The 19,425-nt window shown below is 35.8% G+C and overlaps 1 protein-coding gene across 7 annotated transcripts in view; it reads left to right on the plus strand.

Annotated features, from left to right (window-relative positions):
* GCFC2 (GC-rich sequence DNA-binding factor 2) overlaps positions 1 to 19,425 on the plus strand; it is a 93,169-nt gene extending 73,744 nt beyond the window's left edge. For 4 of the 7 annotated variants that reach the window (XM_020910162.2, XM_020910161.2, XM_070478751.1 and 1 more), the window contains exons 13-17: positions 3,250 to 3,326; positions 5,191 to 5,257; positions 6,987 to 7,133; positions 11,272 to 11,396; positions 12,217 to 19,425. In XM_020910162.2, the coding sequence (XP_020765821.2) occupies positions 3,250 to 3,326; positions 5,191 to 5,257; positions 6,987 to 7,133; positions 11,272 to 11,396; positions 12,217 to 12,337 (537 nt within the window). In that variant the 3' untranslated portion in view covers positions 12,338 to 19,425. Of the gene's footprint in view, positions 1 to 3,249; positions 3,327 to 5,190; positions 5,258 to 6,986; positions 7,134 to 11,271; positions 11,397 to 12,216 lie in introns of those variants that run through there. The other 3 variants (XR_011492149.1, XM_070478761.1, XM_020910165.2) reach the window with 3 other exon arrangements.

The raw sequence follows: 19,425 nt of genomic DNA on the forward strand, positions 1-19,425 counted from the left end.
AACTCAGATGATTATTATATCTACTACTGTGGGCAAGAATCCCTTAGAAGAAATGGAGTAGCCATCATAGTCAACAAAAGAGTCTGAAACACACTACTTGGATGCAGTCTCAAAAATGACAGAATGATCTCTGTTCGTTTCCAAGACAAACCATTCAATATCATGGTAATCCAAGTCTATGCCCCAACCAGTAGTGCTGAAGAAGCTGAAGTAGAACAGTTCTATGAAGACCTACAAGACCTTCTAGAACTAGCATCCAAAAAAGATGTCCTTTTCATTATAGGAGACTGGAATGCAAAAGTAGGAAGTCAAGAAACCCCTGGAGTAACAGGTAAATTTGACCTTGGAGTACAGAATGAAGCAGGGCAAAAGCTAATAGAGTTCTGCCAAGAGAATGCACTGGTCATAGCAAACACCCTCTTCCAACAACACAAGAGAAGATTATACACATGGAAATCACCAGATGGTCAATACTGAAATCAGATTGATTATATTTTTTCATCCAAAGATGGAGTAGCCCTATACAGTCAGCAGAAACAAGACTGGGAGCCAACTGTGACTTAAATCATGAACTCCTTATTGCCAAATTCAGACTAAATTGAAGAAAGTAGGGAAGACCACCAGACCATTCAAGTGTGACCTAAATCAAATCCCTTACGATTATACAGTGGAAGTGAGAAATAGATTCAAGGGGCTATATCTAATAGACAGATGCCTAAAGAACTATGGACAGAGGTTCGTGACATTGTACAGGAGACAGGAATCAAGACCATCCCCAAGAAAAAGAAATGCAAAAAGCAAAATGTTTGTCTGAGGAGGCCTTACAAATAGCTGTGAAAAGAAGAGAAGCAAAAAGCAAAGGAGAAAAGGAAAGATATACCTATTTGAATGCAGAGTTCCGAAGAATAGCAAGGAGAGATAAGAAAGCCTTCCTCAGTTATCAGTGCAAAGAAACAGAGGAAAACAATAGAATGGGAAAGACTAGAAATTGCTTCAAGAAAATTAGAGATACCAAAGGAACATTTCATGCAAAGATGGGCTCAATAAAGGACAGAAATGGTATGGACCTAATAGAAGCAGAAGATATTAAGAAGAGGTGGCAAGAATACATAGAAGAACTGTACAAAAAAGATCTTCATGACCCAGATAATCACAATGCTATGATCACTCACCTAGAGCCAGACACCCTGGAATGTGAAGTCAAGTGGGCCTTAGGAAGCATCACTGTGAACATAGCTAGTGGAGGTGATGGAATTCCAGTTGAGCTATTTCAAATACTAAAAGTTGATGCTGTGAAAGTGCTGCACTCAATATGCCAACAAATTTGGAAAACTCAGCAGTGGCCTCAGGACTGGAAAAGGTCAGTTTTCATTCCAATCCCAAAGAAAGGCAATGCCAAAGAATGCTCAAACTACCGCACAATTGCCCTCATCTCACACGCTAGCAAAGTAATGCTCAAAATTCTCCAAGCCAAGCTTCAACAGTACATGAACAGCAAACTTCCAGATGTTCAAGCTGGCTTTAGAAAAGGCAGAGGAAGCAGAGATCAAATTGCCAACATCTGCTGGATCATCAAAAAAGCAAGAGAGTTCCAGAAAAACATCTATTTCTGCTTTATTGACTATGCCAAAGCCTTTGACTGTGTGAATCACCACAAACTCTAGAAAATTCTGAAAGAGATGGGAATACCAGTCCACCTGACCTGCCTCTTGAGAAACCTATATGCAGGTCAGGAAGCAACAGTTAGAACTGGACATGGAACAACAGACTGGTTCCAACTTGGGAAAGGAGTATGCCAAGGCTGTATATTGTCACCCTGCTCATTTAACTTATATGCAGAGTACATCATGAGAAATGCTGGGCTGGGTGGAGCACAAGCTGGAATCAAGATTGTGGGAGAAATATCAATAACCTCAGATATGCAGATGACATCACCCTTACGGCAGAAAGTGAAGTACTAAAGAGCCTCTTCATGAAAGTGAAAAAGGAGAGCGAAATAGCTTGGTTAAAGCTCAGCATTCGGAAAACTAAGCTCATGGCATCGGTCCCATCACTTCATGGCAAATAGATGGGGAAACAGTGAAAACAATGACAGACTTTATTTTGGGGGGCTCCAAAATCACTACAGATGGTGACCTCAGCCATTAAATTAAAAGATGCTTGCTCCTTGGAAGAAAAGTTATGACCAACCTAGACAGCATATTAAAAATCAGAGACATTACGTTGCCAACAAAGGTCCATCTAGTCATAGCTATAGTTTTTCCAGTAGTTATGTATGGATGTGAGAGTTGGACTATACAGAAAGCTGAACACTGAAAATTTGATGCTTTTGAACTGTGGTGTCGGAGAAGACTCTTGAGAGTCCCTTGGACTACAAGGAGATCCAGCCAGTCCATCCTAAAGGAAATCAGTCCTGAATATTCATTGGAAGGACTGATGCTGAAGCTGAAAGTCCCAATACTTTAGCCACCTGATGTGAAGAACTGACTCATAGGAAAAGACCCTGATGCTGGGAAAGATTGAAGGTGGGAGAGATAGGGACGACAGAGGATGAGATGGTTGGATGGGATCACCAACTCAATAGACATGAGTTTGAGTAAACTCTGGGGATTGGGGATGGACACAGGTCCTGGCCTGCTGCAGTCAATGGGGTTGCGAAGAGTCAGACACAACTGAGCGACTGAACTGACTAACTGACATACTCACTAGAATTGCACGCTTTTAAAAACCCTAAAAATACGACTTAGTAAAGGTGTCGGGGAACAGGATTTCTCATACTGACTAGTGGGACTATAAATGGGATACCCCTGTTTCAGAAAACAACTTGGCATTCTGTCCAAAGTTGACATGAACTGGATTCTAGCAATTCCATCTCTACATATATACCCATTAGAAATATATGCCCATGCATACTAAAAGACATGCTATACAGGAATTTATATAGTAACATGATTCATAATAACCCCTAAACCAAAGACCATCTAAATAAATGGTCTATCATGCAACAGAATACTACACTGCAATGAAAAGGCACCAGCTACTGCAGTATGCAACCACTTGGATGAATGAAGTTCTCTTGTACCTAATTTACAATTACTTTAACACCTAGGTCTTTGAGTGTGTACAAATTTGCACTATTCTATTAAAATTGCTTCTTTTGAGTCATACATTTCTTTTTCTTTTTTTTTTTTTGGTTCATACATTTTTATCTATGACTATCAGTGATGTTTTTACATTTTTTAAAAATAGGATTTACTTAAATCCATTGTTTCAAGAATGAAGAAGGCAATAGAAGATGATGTTTTTATTCCTCTGTATCCAAAGAGGTAAGAGTTGCTAATTTCTAGATTTTATGACATAGTTACTCCTGCAATACAGATTCATTTCAGAGTGTAATAGAGAAGAAACTAAACATATTGTTTTCAAAACACATATACCTATTAAGATGCAAATTGATATTTCAGTATATGTGCTGCCGAAGCGAGCACGCAAATTGATATTTCAACAAATATTTCTTAGTCACCTTTTATATGCCATGTATGATGTGATGATATTCCTGAGAACATGAAAAGTGGCATAGCCAGGCGGTTAGAAACACAGCTTCTGGAGTGCAGATTCACCGTTACTAGACAATTGACCTTGGACCTTTCCCTGCCTCAGTGTCTTTGTATATAAAATGGGCATTAAATTAACACCTATCTCATAGGACACTGTGAAGATGAAGAGTGCTGAGAATAATACCTGACACAGAGAGCTCAAAATAAGGCCTGGAACGTCACTGAGGGGCCAGAACCTACATCTTTGCAATATATATTTACTTTTAAATGATCAGACAAGTAGTACTTAATGTGTATTCGTAGATTTGCTAAGAAAGCATCAGCTGTAGTAATGGATTGTGGACTGAAGCTCACGCTACAGTGAGTACTCACGTGATCAAAGAGTTCTATGGAAAGAAGAAAAGAACTTCTAAGCTTGCTAGTTAATTGGAATCCTGAAGAGATGCCTGCATGTAAGATTTCACCCCAGTTAAAGTTTGTTGACTTCCCAGATTGCTCAGTGGTAAAGAAACCACCTGCTAATGCAGGAGATGCAAGTTTAATCCCTAGGTCGGGAAGATTCCCTGGAGGAGGAAATGGGAACCCACTCCAGTATTCTTGCCTGGGAAACCCCATGGACAGAGGACCCTGGCAGACTACCTTCCATGGAGTCACAAAAGAGTCAGACCTGATTTAGCAACTAAACAACAACAACAATTAAGATTTGTAATGTTTTATAGCCTTCAGGGAAGCCCTGATGGCTCAGTTGGTAAAGAGTCCGTCTGCAATGTGGGAGACCTGGGTTTGATTCCCTGGGTTGGGAAGATCCCCTGGAGAAGGGAAAGGCTACCCACTCCAGTATTCTGGCCTCGATAATTCAATGGACTGTATAGTCCATGGGGTTGCAAAGAGTCAGACATGACTGAGCGACTTTCACTTTCAGTGTTTTAGGTGAGTAATATATCTGCACAGTTAAAAAGTATGTGTATTTAAAATTTTTACATATGTTTAAAATGAAAAGTCTTATTCTCTCCTGCTCCTCACCTCCATCTACCCAGTTTTTGCCTTCTTTTCTGTACACATGCAAGAATACTCATTGGTGGTAATTTTTTTTTACCTTTTTGGAATTTCTTTCTGCAATTAGAATTAAATACTTTAGATAGAATTTTAATACTTACAGTGCAATTAGAATTAATCTTATTTCCCCTTCTTTTTTATAGCAAAGTAAGTATATTGTTGTCATAACCATTGTTTTGTACCTTACTTTAACTTAGTACATCTTTGAGATCTTTTTGTGTCATCCACAAATTGTTTCCTCATGCTTTTTTAGCTGCACAATACGCCATTTTATGGCTGTATTGTAATTGATGAATATGCAAGCAGTAAACCATTACTAACAATGTTGTGAATTATTTTATGAACATATTATCCTGTACATGTGCAAATATATCTATAGAAGGCATTCTCAAACATGGATTTGTTGGGAGAGTGTACATACGTTAGTAATTTTATTAGATATCACCAGAGCACCTTCAATTATATTGTTAAGACACAGTTTGGTTGATTTAAAAAAAAAGTAACCATTCAGTTCTTTAAACTCTGTTTCTGAAAGATGAACAGTCTTTTGCATTTTCTTTCTTTTGCTTTAAATTAGTGCTGTAAAAAACAGAACATCACCACATTCAAAGTTTCAAGAAAGACAGTTCTGGTCAGGTCTAAAGGTAAGCAGAAAACTGCAAAAGTAAAAAAAATATTTTCTTTGAAAAAAAGTTTACTGTATAGTGAAGATCAGAAAAATTCTTCTATAAAGGACCAGACAGTAGTATTTTAGGTTTTGTAGGTCGTATAATGTCTGTTGAACTGTTCAGCTCTGTCACTGTAGTGCAAGCAGTCATAGACAATATGTAAATAAATGAGCATGTCTGTGTTTCAGTAAAACTTTACTTTATGGACACTGAAATTTGACTGTCATATAATTTTCATGTCTTAAAATACTTTTTTTAATCATTTAAAATTATAAAAACCATCCTCAGTGCACCAAGTCTACAAAAACAGACCATGAGCTGGATTTAACTCACATGCCATAGTTGTCTAACCTCTGGTCTAAACAGTAAAGGATGAAATTGGCGCTGAATCAATGGCAGTGGGGACAGTAAGGAAAAGATTGGTTCAAAAGATCTTTAGGATGAAGCATCGAAAGAACCCAATGACTGATTACAGAATTAATTCTACGCTGAAGAATGTAGGGTGCTAGCCAAGTTTCTGACTTTGGCACCCTATTAACTTATGGTGGCATTCTTTGAGGGCATTAGAGAAGGAAGAAAAGGTTTGGGAGGAAAGATAAGTGGACATAGTGGATGTAAGATATCTATGGGATAAAGGGAGGCACTTGAATCTGTGAGTCTAAATTACAGGAGACAGATCTGAGCTGGAGATTTGGGAGTCAGTCACATTTAGGCAGTGTTTGGAGGCATGGTGATGAATGACACCCTCTGAAGAGAAGAAGCAGTGGGCAGACAAAGTGAAGTCTTCAGACAGGCCTTAAGAATAAGCTGTTAAACTAAGAATGGTCACAAGAGAGTGGCATCAGGGAAACTAAGTGAAGGACTTTTGAGAGCAAAGTATTAATGCCACTGAAGAGAATTAGAAGAAAGACTGAAAATGTTTACTGGGTTTCATAGTTATAAGGTCATGAATGACTTCAGCAGGAATAGTTTTGATAGGGTGAGTCAATACTTGTCATGTGGTTGGGTCAGGAAAAAGGCTTTTCAGGAAGAGGGAGCAACATCAACAATGACATTGTGAAAAACCATTGCATGTTAGTACAACTGGAAATTTAGTAATGGAAAGAAAATGGAAGCTACCATAAAATTCACATAAAGGTCTGCATTTAGAAGAGAGAAATGCAACCCGTATTATTTTGATTAGAATTTTATTAGAATTTCTTAAAAGGATTTTACCCAAAACATCTCCAAACCCACAGGTTATTATTAATCTTATTTTCAATATTAGAGCAGTGAGGTTCTCAGGTTTGATTGATTTCTCAAGGTCACATATTGGTAACAGTAGCACTGGCTTTAACATCAGTGCTTTTATGAATCCTGGGGTTCTGCAGTCTTATATCCAATGGCCCCAGCCTCCAAGAGAGAATGGATTGAGAAGGAGGATTGTTGATCTGGAAAAGTTCCAGCAAGGTAATTTGAAATAGATTTTGAGTGGTTATCCTAAAAAAAAAAAAAAAAAAATGAAGATAGGATGAAGAAATACATGCAGGTTGAGAAGAATTAAGTGTTTATTCAAAAATGTTTTCTATTCTAAAATTGATGGTTCCAACAGTACTAATTGTGGTGAGAGTTTTACAGTTTGGCCAGCTTTTTGTTTGTTGGAGACTATTAAAGTTTTCCTTTGGAGAAAAGGTACAGAGTCACTTGAAATTTTGTTGTATTTTAGCTCTTCGGCAATATTCTTCTTTGGAATGAACTCCTCCCAGAAGACATCTTGCAAGAGCTAGGACTAGAGAAGCTGCTGAATCGTTACCTTATTATAGCTCTTCTCAATGCCATACCTGGCCCAGATGTTGTTAAAAAGTGCAGCCGGGTAAGTTGTATAGAAATTGATCCTCATTTTATCATTTTTAAAAGTTATTAAAATTAATTTTATAGCAAAATAATTTAAATTGTGTTACCTAATAACAAATTAATTTAACAGGCTAGAAATCCAGGAGAATCCAGTATTTAAAAATTAGTATACTGGTTAACTATTTACAAAATGACTGTTAGATCCTCACCTCTCACTTAAATACCAGTGTAAATTATAGCTAAACTAAAAAATTAAGTGTGAAAAAATAAAACTATAAAATATTGTACTAGGAAGATAAATGACTATACCTGATGTTAAGGGAGTCCTTTCTGAACTTTAATGCAAAAAAAAAAAAAAAAAGGTGAGAAAAGATAATAGATTTGACAAAAATAAAAAACTTCAGTCAATCAAAAAGCATCAAACAGAAAGGTATCAGGACTATAAAAAGGATTGCATTTGAGTCATTTCTAATGAGGTGGATCAGCCTAGAGCCGATTATACAGAGTGAAGTTAAGTCAGAAAGAGAAAGACAAATATTGTATATTAACCCATATATATGGAATCTAGAAAGATGGTACTGATAATCCTATGGGTAGGACAGCAAAGGAGACACAAACATAGAAGACAGACTTCTAGACTTAGTGAGAGAAGGAGAGGGTGGGATGATTTGAGAAAATAGCATTGAAAAATGTACATTACCATATGTAAAATAGATAAACAATGCGAATTTAATGTATGACACAGGGTACCCTGTGACAACCTGGAGGGATGGGATGGATTGGGGGGGGAGTGGGTAGGGAGTTCAGGACGGAGGGGACACATGTATACCCGTGGCCAATTCATATTGATGTATGGCAAATACCATCACAATATTGTAAAGTAATTATCCTCCAATTAAATAAAGGTATCAGGATTATTTGATTATTGTTAAAACTCGAAGATGGGCTTATTGGGCTCACTATACCTGTTCTTCCCTCGTGGCTCAGGCAGTAAAGAATCTGCCTACAGTGTGGGAGACTTGGGTTTGGTCCCTGGGTTGGGAAGATCCCCTGGAGGAGGGCATGGCAACCCACTCCAGATTCTTGACTGGAGAATCCCCATGGAGGAGGAGCCTGGTGGCCTACAGTCCACGGGATCACAAAAGAGTCGGACACGACTGAGCAACTAAGCCCAGCACATACTTATTCTTTCTCCTGTTGTTTATATTTGGAATTTTCTATAATAAAAAGTTAAATAGAAAGAAAGTTGAAAAACAGAGAAATAAGTTATAATGTGCATAATGAAGATAAACACCCACATTTTTTTAAAAGCTCTCTACAAATCTAAACAATTTGAATGTGCTTATTGAAAATGACAAAGGGCAAAGCAGTCCCAACCCCCCTGATAAAGAATGTGCCAAAATAACCTCTAAACATGTGGAAAATATTAATAGTACTAATAATCAGAGAATTCTAAATAATTCAGTAAGGATTTTTTCTCTGTGTGTGTGCTGTTATTTTCATTGTAATTCCCAGTATTGTCACAAGAACATGGAAACAACAGCCCCACATCTGTCCAGGAACATCATTCATCTAGAAAGTGTGAAGAGGCAATTCTGAGAAATAGTTTCTGCACTGTGGGAAGAGGAATACAACTCTGGAGACTCTTTTGGCACAATCGCTATAAAACCTTTAAAGTTCATACCCTTTTAGAGAACTTCCCTAGTGGTTCAGTGATTGAGAATCTACCTTCCAATGCAGGGAAAATGGGTTCAATCCCTTGTCAGGGAACTGAGATCCCACATGCCACAGGGCAACTAAGCCCATGTGCCACAACTAGAGGGCCTGCATGCCACAATGAGAGAAGGGTCCCACCACAACAAAGAAGCATCAGCCAAAAAAAAAATAAAGTCCACATGCTTTTACATAGCAATTTTACTTCTAGGAAATTATCCTAAGTTAAAAAATCAATGGACATAATCTTCTAAGAATGTGGGAAAATATTTATATTCTTATATATTCCTGAAAGTGTGAAAGTCAGTCGTGTCCAACTCTTTGCAACCTGATAGACTGTACAGTTCATGGAATGCTCCAGGCCAGAATACTGGAGTGGGTAGTCTTTCCCTTTTCTAGGAGATCTCCCTAACCCAGGGATCGAACCAGGTCTCCCGCATTGCAGGCGGATTCTTTACTAGCTGAGCCACAAGGGAAGCCCTGAGATTTCTTCCCAACCCAGGGATTGAAACCAGGTCTCCCACAATGAAGGCAGATTCTTTACCAGCTGAGCCACAAGAGAAGCCCAGGAATTCTGGAGTGGGTAGGCTATCCCTTCTCCAGGGGATCTTCCTGACCCAGGACTCAAACCAGGGTCTCCTGCATTGCAGGCGGATTCCTAGACAATTCCTAGGAACTGTCTAGCAGTTCCTAGACAACCATCATTTTCCCAGCTATGGTTTTTGTATCATGTAGTTTTGTATCATGTAGTTTTTAACTACATTATCAGAAATTTCAATCTTCATCCATCCTGTTGTGTTTCAGATTTCAGTTTCATTCTTTGACCAGAAAGCTCTATTATGCAATAGAGGATATATGACATTCTCTTCACAGTTTGTGGCTAGAGAACCAGACCAAAACAGTGTGGCTTTAAGTCCCAGGATCATTTATGGGAAAGCTAGATAGTTCCTTCAGAATTTTATTGAGCCTTGTGATACAAAACAAGGGGAAAGCAAGTGTAAATGACATTAAATTTCAGATCAGTTAATGGCTGGTTTTAAAACTAAAAAGATATAGTTTGCATTACAAGACTTATAGGGCTTTCTGCCTTAGGCAACTAGTGGGTCTGTTTTTTCTAGATAATTGAAAAAAGTGATTAAGAAATAGGATAAATCATTTTCAACTGTGTTTTCCGTGTTGACCAACTAGATTTATTTTAGAAAACATGCATTCCAGAACTTTCTTTTAATGTATTTTATTATATATATATATAGTACAACTTTCTACTTTCTAGAGGTACATATTGATCCTGACCTTAGCAACTAACATAACCAAGAATTTCATTAAAGAGTATGATCTCACATTTTTCCTTGCTCCCATTCTCTTTCATTTTTAAAAAAAAATTCTTCTCCAGCAAGGAAGTTTTCCTTTTCGTTTACATTTTTTGGTTTTTCGCAAAACTTTTTCCCCAAGTCATGTATTACCTTTAGCATGATGACAGTAAGTGTTGTTTGAGGGGTTTTCCCCCCCAAAAGAAACAAATGAATGCACATACATTGACTCCTTATGCTGCCATTGCCATTTAAAGCAATCTGTTAAATTAGAAGAAAGCTATGATAAATTTCTTATACAGTGTATCTTAGAATGACCTTTATTTCTTAACTCTAATTTATTCATATAGGTTATACACAACGTCATCTAATTTCATATTGTGAAATCACATTAAACGTACCTATTTTATATGGTTGACCCTTGAATAGCACAGATTTAAGCTGCATGGGTCCACTTCTATGTGGATTTTTTTTTCAATAAATATCAGTACATACTAGAGTATTTCACAATCCACAGTTGGTTAAACTTGTGGATGCAGAGCCACAGATATGGAGGACCGACTGTAAAGTTAATACACTGATTTTCATCTGCGCATAGGTCACTGTCCCTAACTCCCTGCATTGTTAAAGGGCCAAATGTAGGTTTGTTAACTAAGTGATTTCTGTCTACACATTTCTGGTGTTTAGTATAGATTATGTTTTGTACAATTTAATCACTCAGGAATACAGAGTAGTGAAAGTATTACAAGTACTAGTAAGTATTTATAAAGAGTAGTCTCCTTTAAGCTTTCGGTATACAAATATGATTTTTTTTTTAAGTATAAAACCTTAACAAAGAAAGGGGAAATTCCCTAAAGTTATTTAACCATGAACTATAAAATGGAAGAATAATACAACCAACGTGAGTAGTGTGTATGTCAAAGTCGCTCAGTCATGTCTGACTCTTTGTGACCCGATGGACTATACAGTTCATGGAATTCTCCAGGCCAAAATACTGAAGTGGGTAGCCTTTCCCTTCTCCAGGGGATCTTCCAAGGAATCTTAACATGAGTAGTATAAGGATTAAATGAGATTATGTTAAAGTACTTAGTTAATAACTGTCATTAAAAATCAACCATGTGTTTTGATTATCAGATAGCAGCATATTTACCAGAAAAGTGGTTCCAAAACTCTGCTATGAGAACGTCCATTCCCCAGCTAGAAAATTTCATCCAGTTTTTACTGCAGTCTGCACGTAAATTATCTAGAAATGAAATCAGGTAATGCATATTTTATTTGTACCTCCATAAGCGTTGTTTAGGCTTCTGTTCTTGGCAATTTTTAGAAAGATTTGTACTTTACATTTAAAAATCTGAGACTGTCACTGTAGAATTAGGAGATGTTTTCATATGCAACTTTAGAACCACTCAGTATTTTACTTTTACACCTCAGGCATATTAGTTCATATTTTTAAATGTAAATCTCTTCCAAAATAAGCACTTCCAGAAAACTATATCACAGGGGAATTTAGAATTAAAACTGTAAGTCAAAAGCCTTTTATTTAAGCATGTTTTTAATGTCTTTCTAATTTTCCTAGCCATTTCAAAATCTCAACATTTGTTAAGTATAGATCTGCAACCTGACATTTACCCAGTAGCAGCTGGATCTCATTCACAGCACTAGATATTTAAAGACTTGAATACAATGGTGTTGGCAAACCACCTCAAAACACAAACAAAATGACCGCTCAAATTGCAGCATTTGATTATATCTGTGGGATAAATACTCCCACCCTGATAGTCCATATAAACTGCTGATAGCCGCACAACACTGCTCAGATTGCTAATGATAGATTTCTTCTGTGCTTTTTCTATGTTTTTATAGTCATTCACATTAAAATTTTCCAGAATATATCCACTAATAATCTCTGGTGGAATTTCATGATTATGTGGAGAAGGTAGCATCTAAATACTTTATGCTATATATTTTAGATATTGGCATCAGGTAAAGTTTGTTTCAGATTAACTACTGATGTTTCACTGTGCCCTTTATACATTGCATTTCTAAGAGGGAAAATGCCCTTTTGTTGTTTTTTTTCAGGGATGAAGTCAAAGAAATAATTCTTATCCTGGTGAAAATAAGAGCTTTGAATCAAGCAGAATCCTTCATAGAAGAATATCACCTAGACCATCTTAGATCAGTAATTAAAGAATTTGAGTAAACTTTATAGGAAAGTACTAAAATGAGATTTTAATATAGTCACACTTGGCTATTTTGCTTGTAGAAAAAGAAAAAAAGGTGTTGCCTTTTCTTTATTCCCAGTAATGGAGGAGAGAATTTCCTAAACCAAAAGAATAGCACTCTGTCCTTCCATTCCCTCCATATTCTGCCTTCTGGTATCATGAAAGACTGACCTTCCCCTTTTTGAGTGTTTGCAGAAATTAAACACACAGGAACAGTAGGAGTTTAATGTATTTCCATTTGATTCTTCTGATGACGTTTCCAGTTTAAGAAAGAACTTGAAGCTTATTGTAGCTGCTTTGGCTTTGGTGAGTCTTCTGTCCTGAACCATAAAAACATCTTTTAGTTCTCTTCATTTTAGCAATCTCTGTTTTTAACCCATTTGTGAGTTAAAATGAAAATCTTAATTGGAATGAATTACTTATTAAGAATTCTGATTAAGGCATTTTAAAGCTACTAATGCTTGTCAGATTGTGCTTCAGAATCTATACCAGTATATTGTTCTAACACAAGTCTGAGAACAGCCAATGAATCTCTGCCAGCAGTATTTTTTTTAACTCATTTGTACTTAATAGGTGAAAAAAAATCTTATTTTAATTATTTATATTGACTATTAGAGAGTGCCTACTTGTTTTCTTAGTCATTTGTAATTCTTTTGAAGTATCTGTTTTTTCTTTATGGATTTGTAAGAGCTTTATATTTTAAAGATACTGATGGTTTGGCAGTCCAGTGGTTAGGACTCTGCACTTTCACTGCAGAGGGCATGGGTTTGACCCCTGGTCAGGGAATTAAGATCCCACAAGCCACATGGTATGGCCAAAAAATGAGAACAAAACAAAAAGGTAACTGATGTTGTGCCCATTCTGTGTTACAGTTTTCCTCATTTGCTGTTTTCTTTAAATTTGTGTATGAATTTTGGTGTACTAAGTTATTGCTTGTTCGATAGTTACTACTGTATTTTGTTATGCTTTTTTTGTGTGTCATTGGTAGTAGGCTTAGAGAGGAAACAAGTATTTTAAATATTCGGAACATATGATTCATTTTTTTTAAATGTGTGTGATTAAGAATGTGAGGCAAGATCATTGAATCAAAAAGAAATTGAGAACATTTTTCACAGTGAGTTTACTGATAATTTTTCTTAAATCTATTTGTTTAAATAACTTTCAGGAAGTCTTAAATGTATCCTGCAAATTGTTGCCCAAAAGATAAATCAGGAAAAAGTTGGTTATATGTCCGGTTTAATAGTTTGAATAAAGAACCAGCCTTTGAACTCTATATGTAGAGTTTGAGCGTGTGGCTTCTAACATCATTAACACTAGTTTTGAAGCTGCATGTAATAAATTTTCGCAGAGTGGTATGTGATTTCTAGTATAGTGAAGATTCGTGATTCACTGGTATGAACAGTTTCTTAAAGTTTATTTTAGTTACACAAATTATACAGAACAGAATCTCATCTAGAAAATTCAAGCCATTGCTAAAAAAAGTCAAGTTTTCTTACACAATTATTATTCCCAGAGGCAACTGCTGTTTTCACTTTGTTATCCTTTCAGAACTTTTCTCTACTTAAAAAGTATGTGCACATGTATCTATACACAGCTTTATTTTTTATATAAGTGGCAAATATTTTATTGTGTATTAAATTTGTACTTTTTTATCGTTAAAAGTGTACATCACCTGAAATTTCCCTATGATTTTTGCCTTTGTAATTAAAGGTGTGTTAGATGATTCCTTACATTTTTAACTTAGGTAGAGAATTTCTCTTGCTTTTTGTAGAATTGAAAATATTAGAACTACTTTTAAAACTGCAAATTGATTTAAACTCCCAGTAGTTTTGAAATTTCACTATGCTTGGGGTTTGAATCTCAGGATTTTTATCCATCATATACTGTAACTAAGGATATTCAAAAACATTTGTGGAGATTGCCTAATCCTCAATGCAGAGTTCTTTTTTTTTTTTTTCTTGTTACTGTGAAATGGATGAAGAAGTGGAATGGAATGAAGAAGAGAAATGCCAGCTAACAAAAACAAGCCTTTGAGTTAACAGCTTAACTCACATCTCAGTTCTTTCTCTGGATTTTTTCAGGTTTTTGTTCACTTAAAGACTGTAAAATTTTTACAGAATCAGATAAATTACCTTTTTGTTTTTACTTTTTTATATGGCTTTTAGGAACTTTCCAGTGGCCATGAAAATATACCTGAGAACAGTTGTGTTATTTTATGTAGATGACTTCTAAGAAATACCATATGTGATATGAAATCTGAAAAAGATATCACAAGAAAATAGACCAATATTCCTCATGAATATAGGAATAAAAGTCCTTCAAATACTAGCAAACTGAACCCAGCAATGTATAAAAAGGAAAATAATAATACATTATGACCAAATAGGTTTTATTCCAGGAAGAGAAGTTCGGCTTAACATTAGAAATTTAATCAGTATAATTCACCTATGAACAGAATAAAAGAGGAAAACCATACGATCATCCAATGATTACAGAAAAGCACTGGACAAAATTCAACACCCTCTCCCAGTACAAAAACAGGAATATAAATTATTTAATAAAGAGCATCTGTAAAAGAACATCCATATTTATCATCATACTTAATGGTAAAATATTAATGCAAGGATGTCTGCTCTCACCTTTTCTGTTCAGCATTGTTCTGTAGGTCCTAACCATGCAGTCAGTCAAGAAAAAGACATAAGGGTTAAAACACAAGAGTTGAATCATTATTCTCAAGTGACAAGATTGTTTACATAGAAAACCTTATGCACTCTACCAAAAAAAAAGAAAAAATTGAATTTAGCAAGATCTTACAAAACTCAAAGCCTAAGAACATACTAGTGATCTAAGTGGAAACAAGTTTTAAAGCAATAATACTTCAGTAGGCTTGAAAAACATCACATATCTAGGAATAAATCTATAGAAAGACTGTGCACTGAGTAGTACACAAATTGCTGAGGGAAAAAAAATGTACAAACCTAAATAAAAAGATAGACATCATGTTTATGAATTGGAAAACTCAGGTACTGTTTCAGGTATCTTCTTCTTATATTGATTAATATCGATTGTTATGCAATTCCTATCAAAATTCTATCAGACTTTTAAAAAAAAGAACAAAGTGATTGATTAAAATACATAAAAATTGAAGTTTATCTAGATGTACAGAGACCTAAAAATAGCCAAAACTATCTTGAAACAGAACAACAAATTGGAAGACTTGTTCTTTCTGAATTCAGGACTTACTATAAAGCTACAATGATCAAGTCTTTGGTATTAGGATAAGAATAAACTAATACATCAGCGGAACAAAATCAAGAGTCCAGGAACAGACCTAAATATACATAATCAATTTTTGACCACAGTATCATGTTAATATATCAGAAAAGGAGAGTATAACAATATTGGTAGAACAATTGAATAAGAAACAGAATGAGCCTCAACCCTTATTTTCTACACACCCACACAGGTGAATCAAAGCTAAATGTAAAGCCTAGAGACAAAAGCTTGCAAGGAGAAACATAGACTGTCTTTGACACTGGAATAGATGAAAGATTTCATGGGGTAGGGCACAGAAGACACTAACCAAAAAAGAAAAAAAGGATAAGTTGGGGGGAAAAAAAAGAAGGATAAGTTGGACTTTTTTAAAATTTAAAATTTATTCAAAAGTATTCTACACCTTAGAGCCACAGCAGGACGGAAAGAGGGGCACAATCATGATAAAAGTCAAATCCCATGCTCGCCAGGTGGGTGTCCCATAAACTGGAGACCAGTAATATCAAAGAAATTCTCCCACTGTTTTGAAGGTTCTGAACCACATGTCAGGCTTCCCACCCTGGGGACCTGATAAATGGACTGGGAATCCCCAGGGAATCTGACTTTGAGGGCCAGAGGGATTTGATTACAAGACTTCCACAGGACTGGGGAAAAGAGAACCTCCAGCCTTGGCGGGCACAAACAAAACCTTGCACTCACCAAGACTCAGAGGAAAGAAGCAGTGACCTCACAGGAGGCTGGACCAAAACAACTTGCTGGTGTTGGGGGGTCTCTTGTGGGGGTGTTGGTCGGCAGGGGCTCACCGCAGGATGGGGGCACTGGCAGCAGCAGTCTGGGAAGGTCCCTCCCTGGTGTAAACCCTCTTCGAGGTCCCCATTAACCCAACCATGGAGCTGGGTCACCTCAGGCCAAAAAACTCCCAGAGAGGGAGTGCCGCCCCACCAGTCAGCAGGCAACTATTAAAGCTTTACTGAGCAAGACCCTGCCTACCAGAGAAAGACCTAGTTTTTCCCACTATCAGTCCCTCCCATCAGAAAGATTACATATGCCTCTTAACCTCCTCCATTAGAGGGCAGACAGAAGCCGCAAGAAGAACCACAGTCCCCTAGTGACTAACAAACCACATTACAGAAAGTTATGTCCTGGATGAAGGGATAAGATAAAACCCCAGAAAAACAACTAGATGAAGTGGACATAGGTAACCTTCCAGAAAGAGAATTCAGAATAGTGATAGTGAAGATGTTTTAGGATCTCAGAAAAAGAATGGAGGCAAAGCTTGAGAAAATGCAAAGAAATGTTTACCAAAGACCTAGAAGAACTAAAGAACAAACAAACAGAGGTGAATGATACACTAGAAGGGATCAATAGCAGAATAACTGAGGCAGAAGAATGGATAAATGACCTGGAGGACAGATTGGTGGAAATCACTGCCGCAGAACAGAATATAGGGGGCAAAAAAAGACAACCTAAGAGACCTCTGGGACAACATTAAATGCACCAACATTCACATTATAGGGGTCCCAGAAGGAGAGGAGAGAAAGGACCTAAGAAAATATTTGAAGAGGTAATGGCTGAAAACTTCCATAACATGGGAAAGGAAATAGCCAAGTCCAGGAAACACAGAGAGTCCCATAAGGATAAACCCAAGAACACACCAAGACACATAATAATCAAGCTGACAACAACCAAAGACAGAGATGAAATATTAAAAGCAGCAAGGGGAAAATGACAACATACAAGGGAACTCCCATCACGCTATCAGCTGATTTCTCAACAGAAACTACAAGCCAGAAGGGAATAACATGATACATTTAAAATGATGAAAGGAAAGACCCTACAGCAAAGAATACTCTACCTAGCAAGACTCTCCTTCAGATTTGATGGAGAAATCAAAAGCTTTCCAGACAGGCAATAGTTAAGCAAATTCAACCACCAAGCCAACAAAGGCTAAAGGAACACCAACAACAGATGCTAAAGGAAATTCTCTAGGCAGGAAACAAGAGAAGGAAAAGACCTACCTACAGAAAATAAACCTAAAACAATTAAGAAAATGGTAATAGGATCATACATATTGACAGTTACCTTAAATGTAAATAGATTAAATGCACCAACCAAAGACAGACTAACTAGGTAGATGAAAATATATGCATGTATGCACTTCCATTTACCACATCACTTTGCTTGACCCCCCAATTTTTATTAATTATTTTATATTGTTAGGTTAATCATATTCCTATTATGACTTGCAGTGGTAATTATCTTTTATTTTTTGTCTGGCTACTGATTGTGAAAACTGATAAACATCTTTGGCTGTAGTGATTATGTAACTGTTACTTAATACCATTGTATCATGATTTGTCAACTGAAGAATAGAATTCTATATCACCAGAGCAAGTGTTTAATAGAAAATCTGTAATCATTTTTTAAAATCCATATGCATATCAAAATTATTTTGGAATTTTTTGAAAAATACAAATACTCAGTTATTATTTTTTCACCAGAGCTCCAGATATGTTTCTGATGAGCAGCCATGTTTAAAAACAGCTGGACTGTATGAGGATCTTTTATCCAGTTTGTTCCACTTTTTCTATTTCATATTTGGTGCTCCCATTTCATTTAGTTTTCCAGTTATTCTTTTTTTTTATGTTCTTTATCAAGCCTTTATTAATTGTAGTAGAGAAACTTTTGTATACATATATATATATATGTATAGTATATATATTTTAGAAAACTTACTAATTTTTGCCTAACTAAAAAATTTATGACATTTTGATTCCATTTGTTTGACTTAGTATGAATAGAGTGCTACATTTCTAATTAAAAAAAATAGATAAGCAACAAAGGTTTACTGTATAGCACAGGGAACTATAGTCAATATCTTATAATAACCTATAATGGAAAATAATTTCAAAAGTGACATATATGTATATGTATAACAATCAAAAAAACAGCTACTTTTTGAAATTTAGTAATATTTATCTTTTTGCCAGTTTTTCTAAATGTCCTATGGACATCTGATAACAACATATGAGATACAAAATTTTAAATATATTTGTGTAGGATATAAGGTTAATATAAATTAATATAAATAGAAATATATTTAAATTATGAATGACATCATTCAAGATGCTCCCATTCTTATTTTTTCTACACCTGGTAAAACAGTCTCAGAGAAATGTTAATATGTCTCACTATGATTAGATTATACATATTTTTTCTTTTCCCTTAAATTTATTCTGATTTTTGCTTTATATATCTTTGTTTCTTTCTTGTTAGGTGTCTCATGATTTATGATATATATCATCTTTGTGAATTGTACCTTTTATCATTAAAAATATTCATCTTTGTTTCATTTAAAAATAAATAAATGTTTTTTTTTAAAGTATTCTACATCTTAGGTCTGCTGGGAAATACAAATTAAAACTACAATGATACACCAGTTCACATCCACTAGAATGACTGAAAGAGACTAATATCAACAAATGATGCCAAGAATGTGAAGCCATTGGAACACTCCTAGGTCGCAGATGGAAGTGTAAAATGGAAAAACTGCGTTGGAAAACTGTTCATCAATTTATTAAACATTTACTAACCATACAACTCAACAGTGTCACTCTTAGGTGTATTTGCCTAAGAAAATAAAAATATGTTCATAAGAAAAGCTTATATAAGAGTGTTAATAGGAGCCTTATTAATTATAGCCCCAAACTGTAACCAAAATGGATAGAGTTTTAGATTCATACAATGGAAAACTACTCAACATTAGAAATAAACTATTGTATACAATAAGTAT

The sequence above is a fragment of the Odocoileus virginianus genome, chromosome 2, assembly GCF_023699985.2.
Source record: "Odocoileus virginianus isolate 20LAN1187 ecotype Illinois chromosome 2, Ovbor_1.2, whole genome shotgun sequence".
In the NCBI taxonomy this organism is placed as follows: Eukaryota; Metazoa; Chordata; class Mammalia; order Artiodactyla; family Cervidae; genus Odocoileus; species Odocoileus virginianus.